The following is a 13144-nucleotide window of genomic DNA, read 5'->3' as shown; positions in this document are numbered from 1 at the left end:
ACGTTTACTGCTGAAAAATTGAATGAGTAAATGTTTCGAATATTGTCCCGTTGAGCACTACTTCAGACGGCTGATCCCTTCTAGCATGAAAAAAATCGCTATGACCAGCTTCAAACACAAATAACCCTGCGTGCGAACAAGGTTATCGCTGTACCGTCATGCTGCCTAGACTGTAAACCTATTTTTATTCTACCTTGTTGCATGTTTTTAAAAATTGGACGCACTAGTAGCTACTGACCATTGTAGTTGAGCAAACGCCGCATTGTAGACAGGCGGAGGCGCATACTGGGATGTGAGGGTCGGATATACACCTGCAGCAGCTACCGGCCTTCGAATTCCTGAAACGTTCATCGGTGCAAACGGCGCGTTGATTTACTTCGAATTTAACAAGTGTGATCCAAATGAAGGTATGAGCACTAGCATGCGCGGTCCAAGATTTCTAAGCGCCAGCTTCCTTTTAATAAGCTATCAATGGTTTGTTTATTCATGCATGGAACAAACAAGCGAGGCTCGCGAGCGATTGTATTCAGTACGTACGACTAAACAATGTAGACGGTTCAATAACAGTCAGAAGCCCCATAATATATCATACGCAAAAGAGATACGATGAGAAAAAAAGCAAAGATTAGAAAAATCATTTTCAATAAATGAGGTCACCCTGCCCACTTGATATTATAGTAGGAAAATAAATCGGTAATCCTTAATAGCGGTTTAGTAAATCTGGTAGGGCGAATCAGGCTTAACCACGGTGCAGCTATTGGCCTGCTTGACAGGCTTAGACACAATGGGCCAGCGACGAGTCGGCTGAAGCCGCAGTCGTCGGAGCTTGTAAACGTGACGAATCTTACAGCTATGGCCACGAATGAAACCTTTGCTTGCGGCGTGCAAAACTCCGCCACACGCTGCGTCACGTGCCGTTAGCTTCATGAAATATACTATACAGACAGACGTAAACAGTAGCTATGATAACTGTACAACAGCAGCAGTACATTGTCATCAGCGCACGGCACGTCGACATGCAGGCCTACAGCGGCCTTTTTAGCCTGTACAACGGCCAGCTACTAACACCGCCCCGCTGCCGCTGTTATCGGTGACAGCAGCTATCGCAAGCAACGATTGCTTCTGGGAGGGTCAGCTAGTCGAGCATCATCTGTGAGCCGTTATTGTTGTTATTACCAGTTAATCCAATTGCGTTCCCTCCTTCGCTTCTTAATTCACCTTTTACTTTTTTAATGACTTTCGTTTAGGTATTGACTGGGGCCGGATAGGCTCGCACACAGCTAGCTGCACACGATACGCGCCAACGCACAGTATCTATGATGGTATTATTGCAGTAATAGCAGTGGTTGCCGCTGACGCCGACGTAGATTTTTGCACCGAAGGGCAATGCAAAACAACGGAAGCGAGCAACGGTGAGCGACAGGTGCTCACAACGAACGGATCGATTGCAGTACTGTCGACCCGTCAAGAGCAATATTTTGTCAACTGTGATTAACTGCTCTTCAGTACATTTCGCTTTATTTCATGCGTGGAATATTTCAATTATTCGGTACGTATAGCGCACTGACAACTGACAGTTCTGTTATGAAAAAAATCTTAATATATATGTGATAGTATATTTATGCGTTAACTCCATTAATAGGTTCGATGCGTTGGCATCGACGGCCTTATCGATTATCGTCATGGCTTGTTGTTCTACTTTCGATAATGTACTCAATTTTTTTTGTCTATTTTAACGTATCACTCTATTCCAGCTTCTTCTGCTTCTCGCAGCATTTCACTGGCACCAAGTGTCGATATCGTCATCGTTCAGGGGAACGTTGGCGTCGTTGCTCATGTCCTGGTCCTCGTCGTTGTCGGACATTAGTGGGACATAAATAGAAAGACAGCAAACTCTATCGAGTACGAGAAATGTGCTGGCTTGTTATGAGCACTCTTACTGGCGTAAGCATGCTAGTCGTTGTTTATCTCCATTATGGTTTAGCGTTTCAGACGTCGCTACAGGTTTCCAGTCAGTGAATGAATGATTGCGCCCGCTAGAAGCAGAACGCAAGAGCGAACTAGAAAACAGCGTTGAAACTTGATGAAAACGAGATGAGATTTAAAGAGATGATGCCTATCAGTGAGAGAGATCTTGTCGGAGGGGTCAATTCGTAACACGATGGCGTGTCTGTGAAAAGCGTGGCAGCCGAGCGCCTGTGGGTGAATCCATTGTTGCTGAGATTGTTCTAGCAGGTGGTGACTGGCCGTTTGTCTGACTGCCAGCAGCTGCGCAACTGGTACGCTTCAACGATTGGCTTCCGGTCTGCCGGACGTCAACATCTACTGAAGCAACCGAGTCGTCCGAAGAGCGAAGAAGCAGTAGCTATCTTCGGCTAAGGCAGCAGCAGTGGTAGGATCCAACGGACTTAGTGAAGGCTAACCGAAAGACCAGACCCGCTACCATCATCTTCATCACGACTAGATGAAGCAGTGCAAGGTACGGCAAAATGAAGGGACAAGATGAAAACGAAAAAGTTGGAAGTATATCCAGTTAGCGAGCGAGTAGCTAGGCCAGTGAACAGATTATCGTGGAACTTTATGTATTGTTAATATCAGCGTCTGGTGACGCGATTGTAAATCCGGGTCGTGTTGTTGTTGTTGTTGTTGTCGTTACCACTCTTAATGATTAGTCATGGTTGCTGCCGTCTTCTTCGCCCCATAGCGTGATGCAACAGTAGCAACAAATTCGTACGATACGTAATCGCGATTATATAACATTTTGACGGCAGGTATATCACCGGCAGCGAAACCATATATTTGTACTGTTGTCTCTGTATGGCTGTCAGCATTTTGATACAAAAATTGTTCCAAATCCCTTCAATTGATCTAAATATATGAGTGTGAAGTGAGCAAGTGTTTAACTGTAATTGCGTAAGCGACTGCGAGCCCTGTTGTGAGCACGCAGGGGGTGAACAAATGCGCCCAAGAGAGACCCACAAATACAGACTGCACCATTAGCGCGTTTGTCAATCGATCAATCTTCGCGTGCTTGTACGCTAAAATACTACGCATGCGCCGCACGAAAATGAATAGTAACAAATAGAACGACATCGTATATTTTCTATATAGAAAATAAATATCTGTTTGCAACTTCGATGATATGAACAGCGTGACGCTGACCAAAAATAGATAAGAGGTATGGCATTGATCACTACTGTTATTATACAATCAGTGCTGCGAACTGGAATTGCCCCGCATTTCCATTGTTGTACCAATTGTCCGACAAATCCACATTGGGCATACACATACGAAGCGCAACCCGGTGCTAACCAATCGGACAATTTTACTTGCAAGTCATTGCGTACGATTGCACGCAGGCAATCGTACCTATTGCCCGTACGTGTAAAGGGACTATTGTTGAGACCTGATGATTTTCGTTCAAATTTTTGTGTCTCAGTCACTTCAGCACAGCTGATCGGTGTTTTCCGCCGCTGTATTCTCTGCAATGCACTCGTTGCGAAAGCAGTGAGGTTTATCCCACAGTAAAGTAAAACGTTGAAAAAAAGGATCAATCTACATAATCCAGACCGTTGCTAGAAAAAAACGGCTTAAAGAATTCCCTGTTTATAAATAATAATAATAATGTACAATTTATTATTATTATCATCATATTGTACTAATAGTAATCACTGTACTGACTATTCTAAATGTTTGCAGCTGCTGCTGCTGCTGCTGGGCAAGGTTTATATAATAACATAAGACAAGCTGGAATGTTTTATAGAAAACCCGATTACGCCTACCATGAAACCTGAAAAATGAGCATCTTCTAATCGCTCTTCACTAGCTCCCACCACTACGGACCATCATCTCTCGCAGACTCGTACGAGGCAAGACTATTCGCAAAACTGACACTTTAGAAATACTGGACATTCGATTGAGGCGTGCCAGCTGCCTATACTAAAGGCTTAAAAATAAACGACTATTCTATTTAGAGGATTCTATTGGTGCATCGCTCCTTTCGCTATTATTCCACAAATCAGCGTGTATTGTTGCTAGTATAGCCACCGTCATCGTATACTGATTTGCGTCACGTATCGTCTTAACGCCTCAGTGACGATAGACGGCGCCGATTCCCTGTTCGGGCTTCGAGAGTGCGTCGGAACTGCCATACCACCATCAGAAGACGTGCGAGAGTATCTGCGCTTGTTTAGAGCATCTTGTGCTTTCTTTGCGGACTAAAGGAACGGGTGAACTGGCTTAACTGAAAGCCGTTCGCTTGGTTTTGTTCGGCCCCATGATGCCGGCGGCGCTAGCAGCAGCAGCAGCAGCAGCAGTGAAGACTTTGCGATTTCAGATAGTGATCACAGTCTGATCAACGGCAGCAGCACCCATCAGGGCATCGTCATTTGGTGGAACCATTTCACTCTCTCTTTCTCTGTAGGGCAAACTAACAGCAGGAGTAAATGTAAGCACCGAAGTACTAAGAAGTACACAATAACGAAGACGACAATCGAAGAAACTCCACGCAAAACAGCACAGCACTGGCATGAGCCGAATCAGATGGTTGGGAGGCCCTGAGGTACCCGACCGGCAAGCGCCAACCCAGTGAGACCCTGAGTGGGCTACAGAAGCCCTGACAATGCTGCTTGAGAACATCGGAGAAAGGCGAACAGCCACGACGAGAAGAGGAAACAAATCACCATAGCGCATCTCTGAAAATCTTTTTCTGCGTTCTGTAATTGTGCTATCTATCTACGGCCCTTCATACCGTCTCTCCTCTTATCGTTCATTCTTGCTCTCTTTCTTTGATGAAACTTACGTGTCTTCTTGAAGAGAAAAGGCGCTTCGATAGACGACCTCCATTAGGCGTCATCGTGGTCTATACGGTCACCGAGCGTCAAGGTATGGACTATCATGATAGTGTGTATTGGCGACTGTACGTAAGGGCGCTGATTGCTCACTGCTGGTCATCACTGACACGCTTCTACTTGACTGCCAGCCATCAGCTTGAGGTCTTGGCCACTGGCTCTGGAGCGTTACGCTCCTTATTTCCTTTTGCTTCTCCTGTTTTGCCACTTGTCATTGACCAGCGTAGAGAGATGGCAAGTCATTCTGCATGGACAAACACACGCCATCGATTCGATCCTAACCCAAAACAAAGATTCCCCCATTCTCGACAGGTCTGTCCGTGAATGCGTAGCTTTTCTTCAGCGGACACTAGAAAAAAGAGCTGAGACACTTCCTATGTACACTAAGGGGTCATGCGGTATCAATAGAACCTGCATGCGAGGCAAACGAGGTTTGGCACAAAAAGCGCGCGAAAGTCCTAAGACAGAAACGCATGGATACACGGCAAAGAACTTCGGTCAACTTTCTTGCCTGCCGGTCAAACTAACCAACAAGACAATAAAGTCTTCCCTTAAAGTAGAAAGGTGGTAATATTAAGTAGTGGAGGAAGGTGACGACGCTTGACGTCAAACCCTGTGGGGCCCCGCATCTCAGAACTGTGGCAGCTAGTTGAACGCAGAGAGTCAAAGCGCGGACGGATCCACTTGACGTCTCGCTGATCGTGGTTCACTCTTTCATATTGACTTTGTCTCATTGAGAACGATCAACGCCTTCTTCACTTGAACTCGCATCAGTTGCCATAATGTCGTACGACGCCATTGGAGCAACGATAATAATACTAAGCGAAACAGTTGTCGTCCCATCTTAGTTTGTTGGCCACAATGTGTCGTGGTAAAAACTAGTGGATTTTACACGTGTATACCTTGGCACAGTACCTGTTCTACCTCTCCTCATCAACTGCCACTTCGAGTGGCCGCCGCCGCCGCTGCTGCTGCTGCTGCTACTGTTGCCGTCGCCATTGAGTAAAAACTCGAAATTGAAGATCAGGCACCAAGCCAAAAAGTAACAGCGTAGCAAGCTCCTTTGGTCGACTACTCTGGCTCAGCAAGTGAAGAGTACATAAGCACACGAAACGAATACTCTTCACGCAAAAAAAATTGGATTGGATCTTGATTGTGGACTTGGCTGATTGAGACAAGAAAGATTGCTTGTTCCCCCTCTAAGCCAGACAATTCCTACAAAAACGTGTAAAGATATGTTTCTTATGTGTGTATGCGTGTGTGTATGTGCAGGTATGTATGTACGTTACTTCTCACATATTAGAAGGCATCGTAGTGAAATGTTGGCATCGTAATGGCCACAGGTAAATCAAACCGTGGTGCTGACTGAATGATACTTCATATTCCATTTCAGATTTGGTAGAAATACTCCCACTGCCACCGGCGCTATTTCTACAAAATGTTTATCTCTAGAGAAAAGTACCTTCCGAGCTAATACCTAACGATAACCTTAACGAAAAAAAGGAGCCGACATCATTGATACGATCGAACCCTTCCGCTTGTTAAGGCGCTTCGATTTTTTCAGCGCAACGTCAACAATAACAGAGCAATGATCATCACTGCTACACTAAACCCACCGCTGTCGCCATGATACTGAACAGAATGTCGGCGAATGCTAATGGATGTGTGAAATCGTTTTTGTCGGCTTTAACAGCTTTCTCCATTAATTGCAATTATGGTCGACGATAAAGAGTACGCTGCGTCCATTCAAAATGGCTGACATCAATCAACGGGCCAGCGCCGCTTTAACTCGTCACACATCTAGAATATGAACCGCCTGCTCTAGGTCGTAACGGTACCTGCAATCGTTACTCTACCGATATAGTCAAGAAACATTAAGATCTATTTAAAGGTCTGGCGTAGCATACCATATAGCATGGGCGTCATGTACGCGATGTGAGCAGAATGGTATGTGGATATGAGGCACGAAGACCGCCATGTATATCATCACTCCCATGGTACTCTAAACGACAGCAAGTGGCCATCATATGTATGAGTCCAATACCTCTGACTGACAATAAATTCAATATAATATCATATTGTCCACAGAGGTTTTTTTGTAGAAAAAGTAGATCCTACGAACTTAGAGATCTCGATGATCCATCGTAACTGCTGTTATGCGTATGTAATTTGTTCATCGATTTTCACACAACCCGCTCGCCTCGACTAGTTTTGTCTTTGGTTGAATGGTAATGGGTTTGTTGCTCCATCGTGTTCGCATTCACACACGCAGGTAGCAGGTAGTTGGTTCGCACGCGTCTACGGATTGGCGTCATCACCTCTACGTCTACAGCGCGGCACACGCCCCATTGTCCCACGTCGTCGAGTGGCGAATAGAGCTGGGGGTGCCGCTGATCCGCAAGCCGCTATGGTCCTATATTCGAAAAGCAGTGACAGCTGCAGCTGCCTAGCGCAAATGAACGTACACACCATGAATTGACAAATGGCTATCATTAGTACTGATCAGCAGCCATCTGCTTTGTTAGTTAGTCATTTGTTTGGTAGAGGAACAGCGGTACATGCATTATGCACGGCGGCACGATCCGCAACGTGCACGACACTGCAGGGTCATTCGTCAGTGCTATGTTTGTGCAATTACGTGTGTGTCACTCTGTTCGCCTGTCGGCCGTCGCTGTTACCGCTCGACTGTTGTTTACCGATTGGCATGTCGTTGTATGCGATTCTACCGGCCATATTAACTCAGTTTGGCACAAGTCTTATTCGAACGTCTTGGACCTTGATTATGTGGGATGTTCAATCACTATGGGCACGCAGCGCAAGCTAAAAACGAAGGTGAACGGACAAAATACGGTTCCGGTAATGACGGTACGGTCAAGGACTCCGGTATTTAATATATGATCGTCAACAGCATACCAATCATGATAATATAATTATGAAATAAATACATAACGATCAAGTTTGACAAATAAATTAGCGCCCACGGACGAAGCAGAACAGCCGTATTAGCAGCGAAGTAGATCGCCGCGTTTACCATGTAAGTCGGCATTTGGCATGAGTTCTTCGCCATTACATTATATAATTCATAGACTAGTCAAGTAAAAGCTTTCGACACACGGTCCTGGATGATAAGTTACTGTAACACGGTTTAGCTAAATTCTATTTATAATCAATTTCCCGTACCCGATAGCCAATCAAACGTTCGCTCGACGAAGCAGAACAATTACTCTGCTTTATCACCCTTGAATTTGTGCAAACAATAATACGTTGCTAACTAATAAAGAAATTGTACGTGAACTCAAAGTGTATATATACCCTCACTCCATGAGGACCCATTCCCTGAGCGTTATACGGCAAAGACCTACATGCACCTCGGATCTATTTGATATTGTCCAGTTTTTCATTTACAGGTAGCAAGAGTTACACCCAAATAGATTGCTATATGTTTTAGCCGACCATTGTTCCTTCGGTTGACTAGATGCACTCAATGAACGTATGGTTCGGTTACATGGTCAGTCAGCTGTTGTCGTTGTCGTTGTCGTCGCCATTTAATTACTACATCACGAGCTCTGTCCGGCCGTTTCGGTACTGGACAGATAACTGTTTGCGGTTGCCCAGGCTCGTCAGCGTCTGTGCACGGCAGTAGCGGCAAGAACCTGCTGCCTTTCCGTCAATTCGGTTGCATAACTAGGCCGGTATCCTACGGGATCGTTGTTGTTGCTGCCGCGGTCACAACAAGTACGGCCGCTGCCAACACTTCGCGGGCAAGCGCATCATGTTCGCGAGTGAAAGTATTTATTATATTTCTCCACAGATCAGAGTCACTGCAGGTTGAGCCATTAGCGATACAACCAGCCCACCCAGCCGGGCTTTTTGACCTTTAGCCAGGGTCCTTTTTGGACGCCAACATGGCATGGGAGCGGCGATACAATAGCTATCGCGACAACCATAGCCAGCCCTGAACGCGTTGACGTCGTGCGTCAACGTGTTGCTATGGCCACAGGTGACCCTTACGGCGTTGGCGTTGATGTCATCATGGTCATCACTGTAGGGAGGTCACCATTTCTATCACTACTGCTACTGCTCTAACCCCCATACTAGTATACAATTACTACTGCCACTCGCAGATCAATAGTCTCTGACTATTGCGGCAAAACCCACGCGAACCTGTCAGGACATCAGGGAGCAGCAGCTGGCAGCAAAGCCGTTGCGGCATTGAGAACGACGATGTCCACAATTCCACATCGCCATACAGATTTAGCCATAAGCGGATCGTCGTAAACCGTTTGTCATGTTATGGTCGATAAAACCATAAACACTAGTCCTTTTGGTCGTAGTAATAGGTCCTGTTGCGAATAGCTGTGGCGGTTTTTACGGATATTTTTTGTCAATAAATCAATATATAGAACACACTTCCATGCAAGGAGCAGAAAATTACAACGCCTCTGCTGTCCAGAAGCTTACTTCAACCAAGATAATCAACGTTAAGGTCGTCTTTAGCAGTCTTTTATATTTCTCATAAGGCCGACATGAAAATCTTTGAAAAAGACAGATATACTATATCTGTCTTTTTCAAAGCTATTGTACGCTGCTCCTACAAAACATTCTGCTTTCAACACGTAGATACGGGTGCAGACATTCAATGACCCATAGTAATGATGCCCCACTAAGAGAAAATAGTCCAAGGTCGTCTCGTGCTAATGCTAGCTGCTTCATCTGTAGCAAGCTCGCGTCAGGGCTAGCCGGCTTGTTACCTTTTCCTTCCCACCTGGGCACGCATCGTCTATCTTTAGCCCTAATATGTCCTGCTTTTACAAACCCATACACATTCGCAGCGACCGCAAAGCGACGACCGTTAGATGTAAACGCCATACAGCGGCATTGAAATCAACGCAACAGCACACGGACTTCGTCTTCGTCGAACCGGCATCAGGGGGTAGGACACCGTGAAGAAGAACTGCTTGATATCAACTATGCCCACAAAATGATGACGCGATGCTCTTGATGAACATATTGCTGCTGCTGCTGATGATGATGATGATAGAAATCATATTGGCAGCAGCAGTCGCCACCGCAGATGCCGCTAGCTATGGATTGCTTGTAGTACGCGATGGGCTGATGCTTTTTGAGACGATCATATCATTCTTTTTCGTTCGTTGGCTTGTTGCAAAAGAGCGTAGTCGATAGACAGTTTTTCTTTCCACAACTTCTATAGTGAACCAACGACGATGATGAAGTTGGCTACGTTTACCGGCTGGTAACGGCGGACCACTTCAGTGCGACGCTGATCACCATGTGCCTAGGTGTGTCCTTTGTGTGCGTGTGTCTGTACGTATGTGTTGCATGTGTACCACTGTCTATCGAACCCAACCAAGTCGAGTTATCCAACGGATGGACCTGTCGAAAATGTCGACGTTCGCGCGCGCGCGCGCGCGCGCGCACACGTACACGAACCCCAGAAGGAGGAGCCAGAGATGCACTTTGACCACGGCCATTGTTCGAAAAGCCAGCCATGGCGCCCGATAGAAAACAACATGAAGAGGGCAAGCGTACAACAAAAGAGAGCTGACGGTAGAGGTCGTGGTAGCGTCGACTGCAATAGATCAGCGTCAGATAAATGCAGTTGACATACACCCTCACTGTACAACGAACTAAAACGCTGTATATGTAGAGTACCTCTACTGGCCGCAGTTATATTATCAGAGTTACTTCGATCGCCACTGTCGAACGAAGACGGCGCGAACGTCGATACCTGAATTCGGCTGGTGCTGATGCCGTTGCTGTTGTGACTGCCGCTTATGCGAAACAAAGTGGATAGACGGGTTTGTCAGCACAAATTTGAGTAAAATCGGCGAAAATCAACAACATAAAAGACAACGGCATTTTACGATTATAAAGGGCGACAAAAGCCAACGATAAAGGCGCACGAGAACTATGGCAATAGCAACGACAACCGTCAATATCGCGAAGGGTTTTAGCCAACCGTTACCGTCTGTGGGGGTACCCGGGTACTCGCAGCAGCTCAAAGTTACGAAAATTTAGATCATTTATCGAATAATCATTTATAGTCGGTTTTTCATCCAAAACCAGCGCAAATAACGAGTCACTATTGAAAAATAGAAGCAGAGTTGGAAATATAGAGAATGGCATAGAAAGAAGCCACAATATTTGGTGCTGGTTATTTATCTGCAATGGACCGATATGAATCCATTTATTGTTCTAAGTGATCGTTACTGTTGATATCTTCCATTAGGGGCGCGGGTAATGAGGAGAAAGCTATGAAAAAATCATTTTTTCCCATCGATATGCAATGGAAACTTTTTGAAAAATTGTTTTCTCACGATCAAAAACAAAATCATCGTCTTCTTCTCAGATTTCCTACTAAGGCAATATACTTCAGATAAAAGTGATGAAAATATTTAAGTTCATCGTTGGCCATCCTCCGTCATGCACTACCATCCCTGAGTATCATCTAGCATAGGTATCCGACGATGGAATCTCGTTTTTACCTTGCAGCTACCTTCCATTTCGTTCATATTGATCTTAAATTTGACTCGAGTGCACAGTGGGTGCATATTTCACTCATGGCCTTCCACTGAACTGTTCTGTCATTGAAAATAATCGCCATAGAAACTATGGTAAAAGGTATACGTTTCTTTCGATTGAAAAGCGTTGATCTAAAAATGGTCAACTTGACATTCTTTCGACCCCTAATCGCTAGGCTTCGACCTGTGCCGTTGCTATTGCCACCGTCAGCCATTGTTGCATTGGTGCACACGAAGGCCTGATGTGGTAAAGGAAACCCAGTTTGATCGCGGCTCGACTAGCTGTCAAGCACCAACTGGTTTCCAGCAACACTAGCGGTAATAGCGGTAGCAGTCATGCTCGTTGTACTGGTAACACTTACGTAGCCGCATGCCACCCCCCCCACCAAACAGTTAAATCAGTCTAAGTAATAAATCGACTGAAGTCTACCTGCTCCGCTTTGCTGTAGCCTACACTTCAGCATCAACGGCATGAAAAGTGACAGCGATATATGCAAATGCATACCGTTCGTTCTACGGCAGCACAACGACATAGTCACAAACCTTAAAAGATTCGTATGATGTTGATACGATTTCCAGTAAAGAGCCTCTTGCGTTCGCGTCTGAGTCCCTATTCTGCTCTTGCGAAGTTCAAATATCTGATAGTCTTCAGGCTCTTACGTGCGCACGGGCTCACTAGTTGAGCCAGCCATTCATCCACAGTATCAGATATAACCAATGGCAACGATAATGTGATAACATCGATGGCGGGATTGGGGGGAGGCAGAGGGGGACGAGGCAACACCCAAATACCAAAATCTAGAAAGCGCCACTTATTTCAACTACAAACTACGATTACATAGAAACTTCGTAGTGGATGGGCCAGTTGATCTGATTTTTGTTTTGAAAGAGCTTAATTCGTTGCGTTTGTGCAGATATAACGGAGGCTTAGCGTAATGTCGACTTCAGATTCAAGAAGAATACTGACAACCCAACTGAAATGTAATTAGTAAATTATGCTATGTGCTTTAGGACACGTGACAGATCGAACGGTTCGGTTTGACGCGGCCGCTAAGCACGGTCGTCCAAAACCTATAGCGTCATGCATTTCTGCCTCGTTGAATGACAAGCCGTCCAAGGTTATTTACCTCTGTACATTTGCTCGATATATGCATGTCTACCTGTGGTTTCACTCATCAATGGCGGTGCCTAAGAAGTGTAGATGTATCTCTACATAGACACTGTGCATTAAGGCCCACTATGAATAGGCCCATGACTTCTACTAGCGTTACTGTCATCACTACAACAACTACCTATAGCCTCCCACTCCTCGCATTATTCGCCAACAAACGACGACGATGGATGATACAATAACAATTATGTGATAATGATGATGATAGTTCTGATCAGTTCCTTTCAACATATACACATGGAGGTGAGAGGGATAGGGAGAAAAAGCTATTTTTTTTTTTTGTTATAGTTACTTCTTTTACATTGACAGCACAGCATTGGAACTTGAGCTTACCCATCCATGATGATGTTGTTCGTACGTATTCCTCGCTTCGTTTTTACCGTTGCGATGTCCCGTCGGGACTGCTGTCTAATTATTATTATTATTTGTTACTGTTATTATTCTTATTTCTACTACTTTTTGCTAGCGTGCCGATACTGATGCTAAGGCGCCCAGTGTTAGTAGCTGGTGGTCTTTAGGGCCAGTGTTCCTTTATCTAATTACTTCCTGCAATTAACTAGGTCTGTATCAAGAAGTGCCTC

The 13144-nt window shown here is 45.2% G+C and overlaps 1 protein-coding gene and 1 long non-coding RNA gene across 9 annotated transcripts in view; one reads left to right on the top strand and one right to left on the bottom strand.

Moving 5' to 3' along the window:
• Window positions 1-13144, bottom strand: part of pan (transcription factor pangolin) — a 138441-nt gene that overhangs the window by 17292 nt on the left and 108005 nt on the right. For all 8 annotated transcript variants that reach the window (XM_086976719.1, XM_086976720.1, XM_022806007.2 and 5 more), the window contains one exon: window positions 239-338. In XM_086976719.1, the coding sequence (XP_086832845.1) occupies window positions 239-338 (100 nt within the window). The remainder of the gene's footprint in view (window positions 1-238; window positions 339-13144) is intronic.
• Window positions 1-13144, top strand: part of LOC147758541 (uncharacterized) — an 81345-nt gene that overhangs the window by 36402 nt on the left and 31799 nt on the right. The window contains exons 5-6 of the long non-coding RNA XR_015318551.1: window positions 1248-1549; window positions 1755-2479. This is a non-coding gene — a long non-coding RNA (uncharacterized LOC147758541). The remainder of the gene's footprint in view (window positions 1-1247; window positions 1550-1754; window positions 2480-13144) is intronic.

This window comes from Varroa destructor, unplaced genomic scaffold (genome assembly GCF_002443255.2).
Source record: "Varroa destructor unplaced genomic scaffold, Vdes_3.0 BEIS01000001.1, whole genome shotgun sequence".
NCBI lineage: Eukaryota > Metazoa > Arthropoda > Arachnida > Mesostigmata > Varroidae > Varroa > Varroa destructor.
Note: the sequence above shows the minus strand (reverse complement) of the source record. Positions and strands in the feature narration are given on the sequence as shown.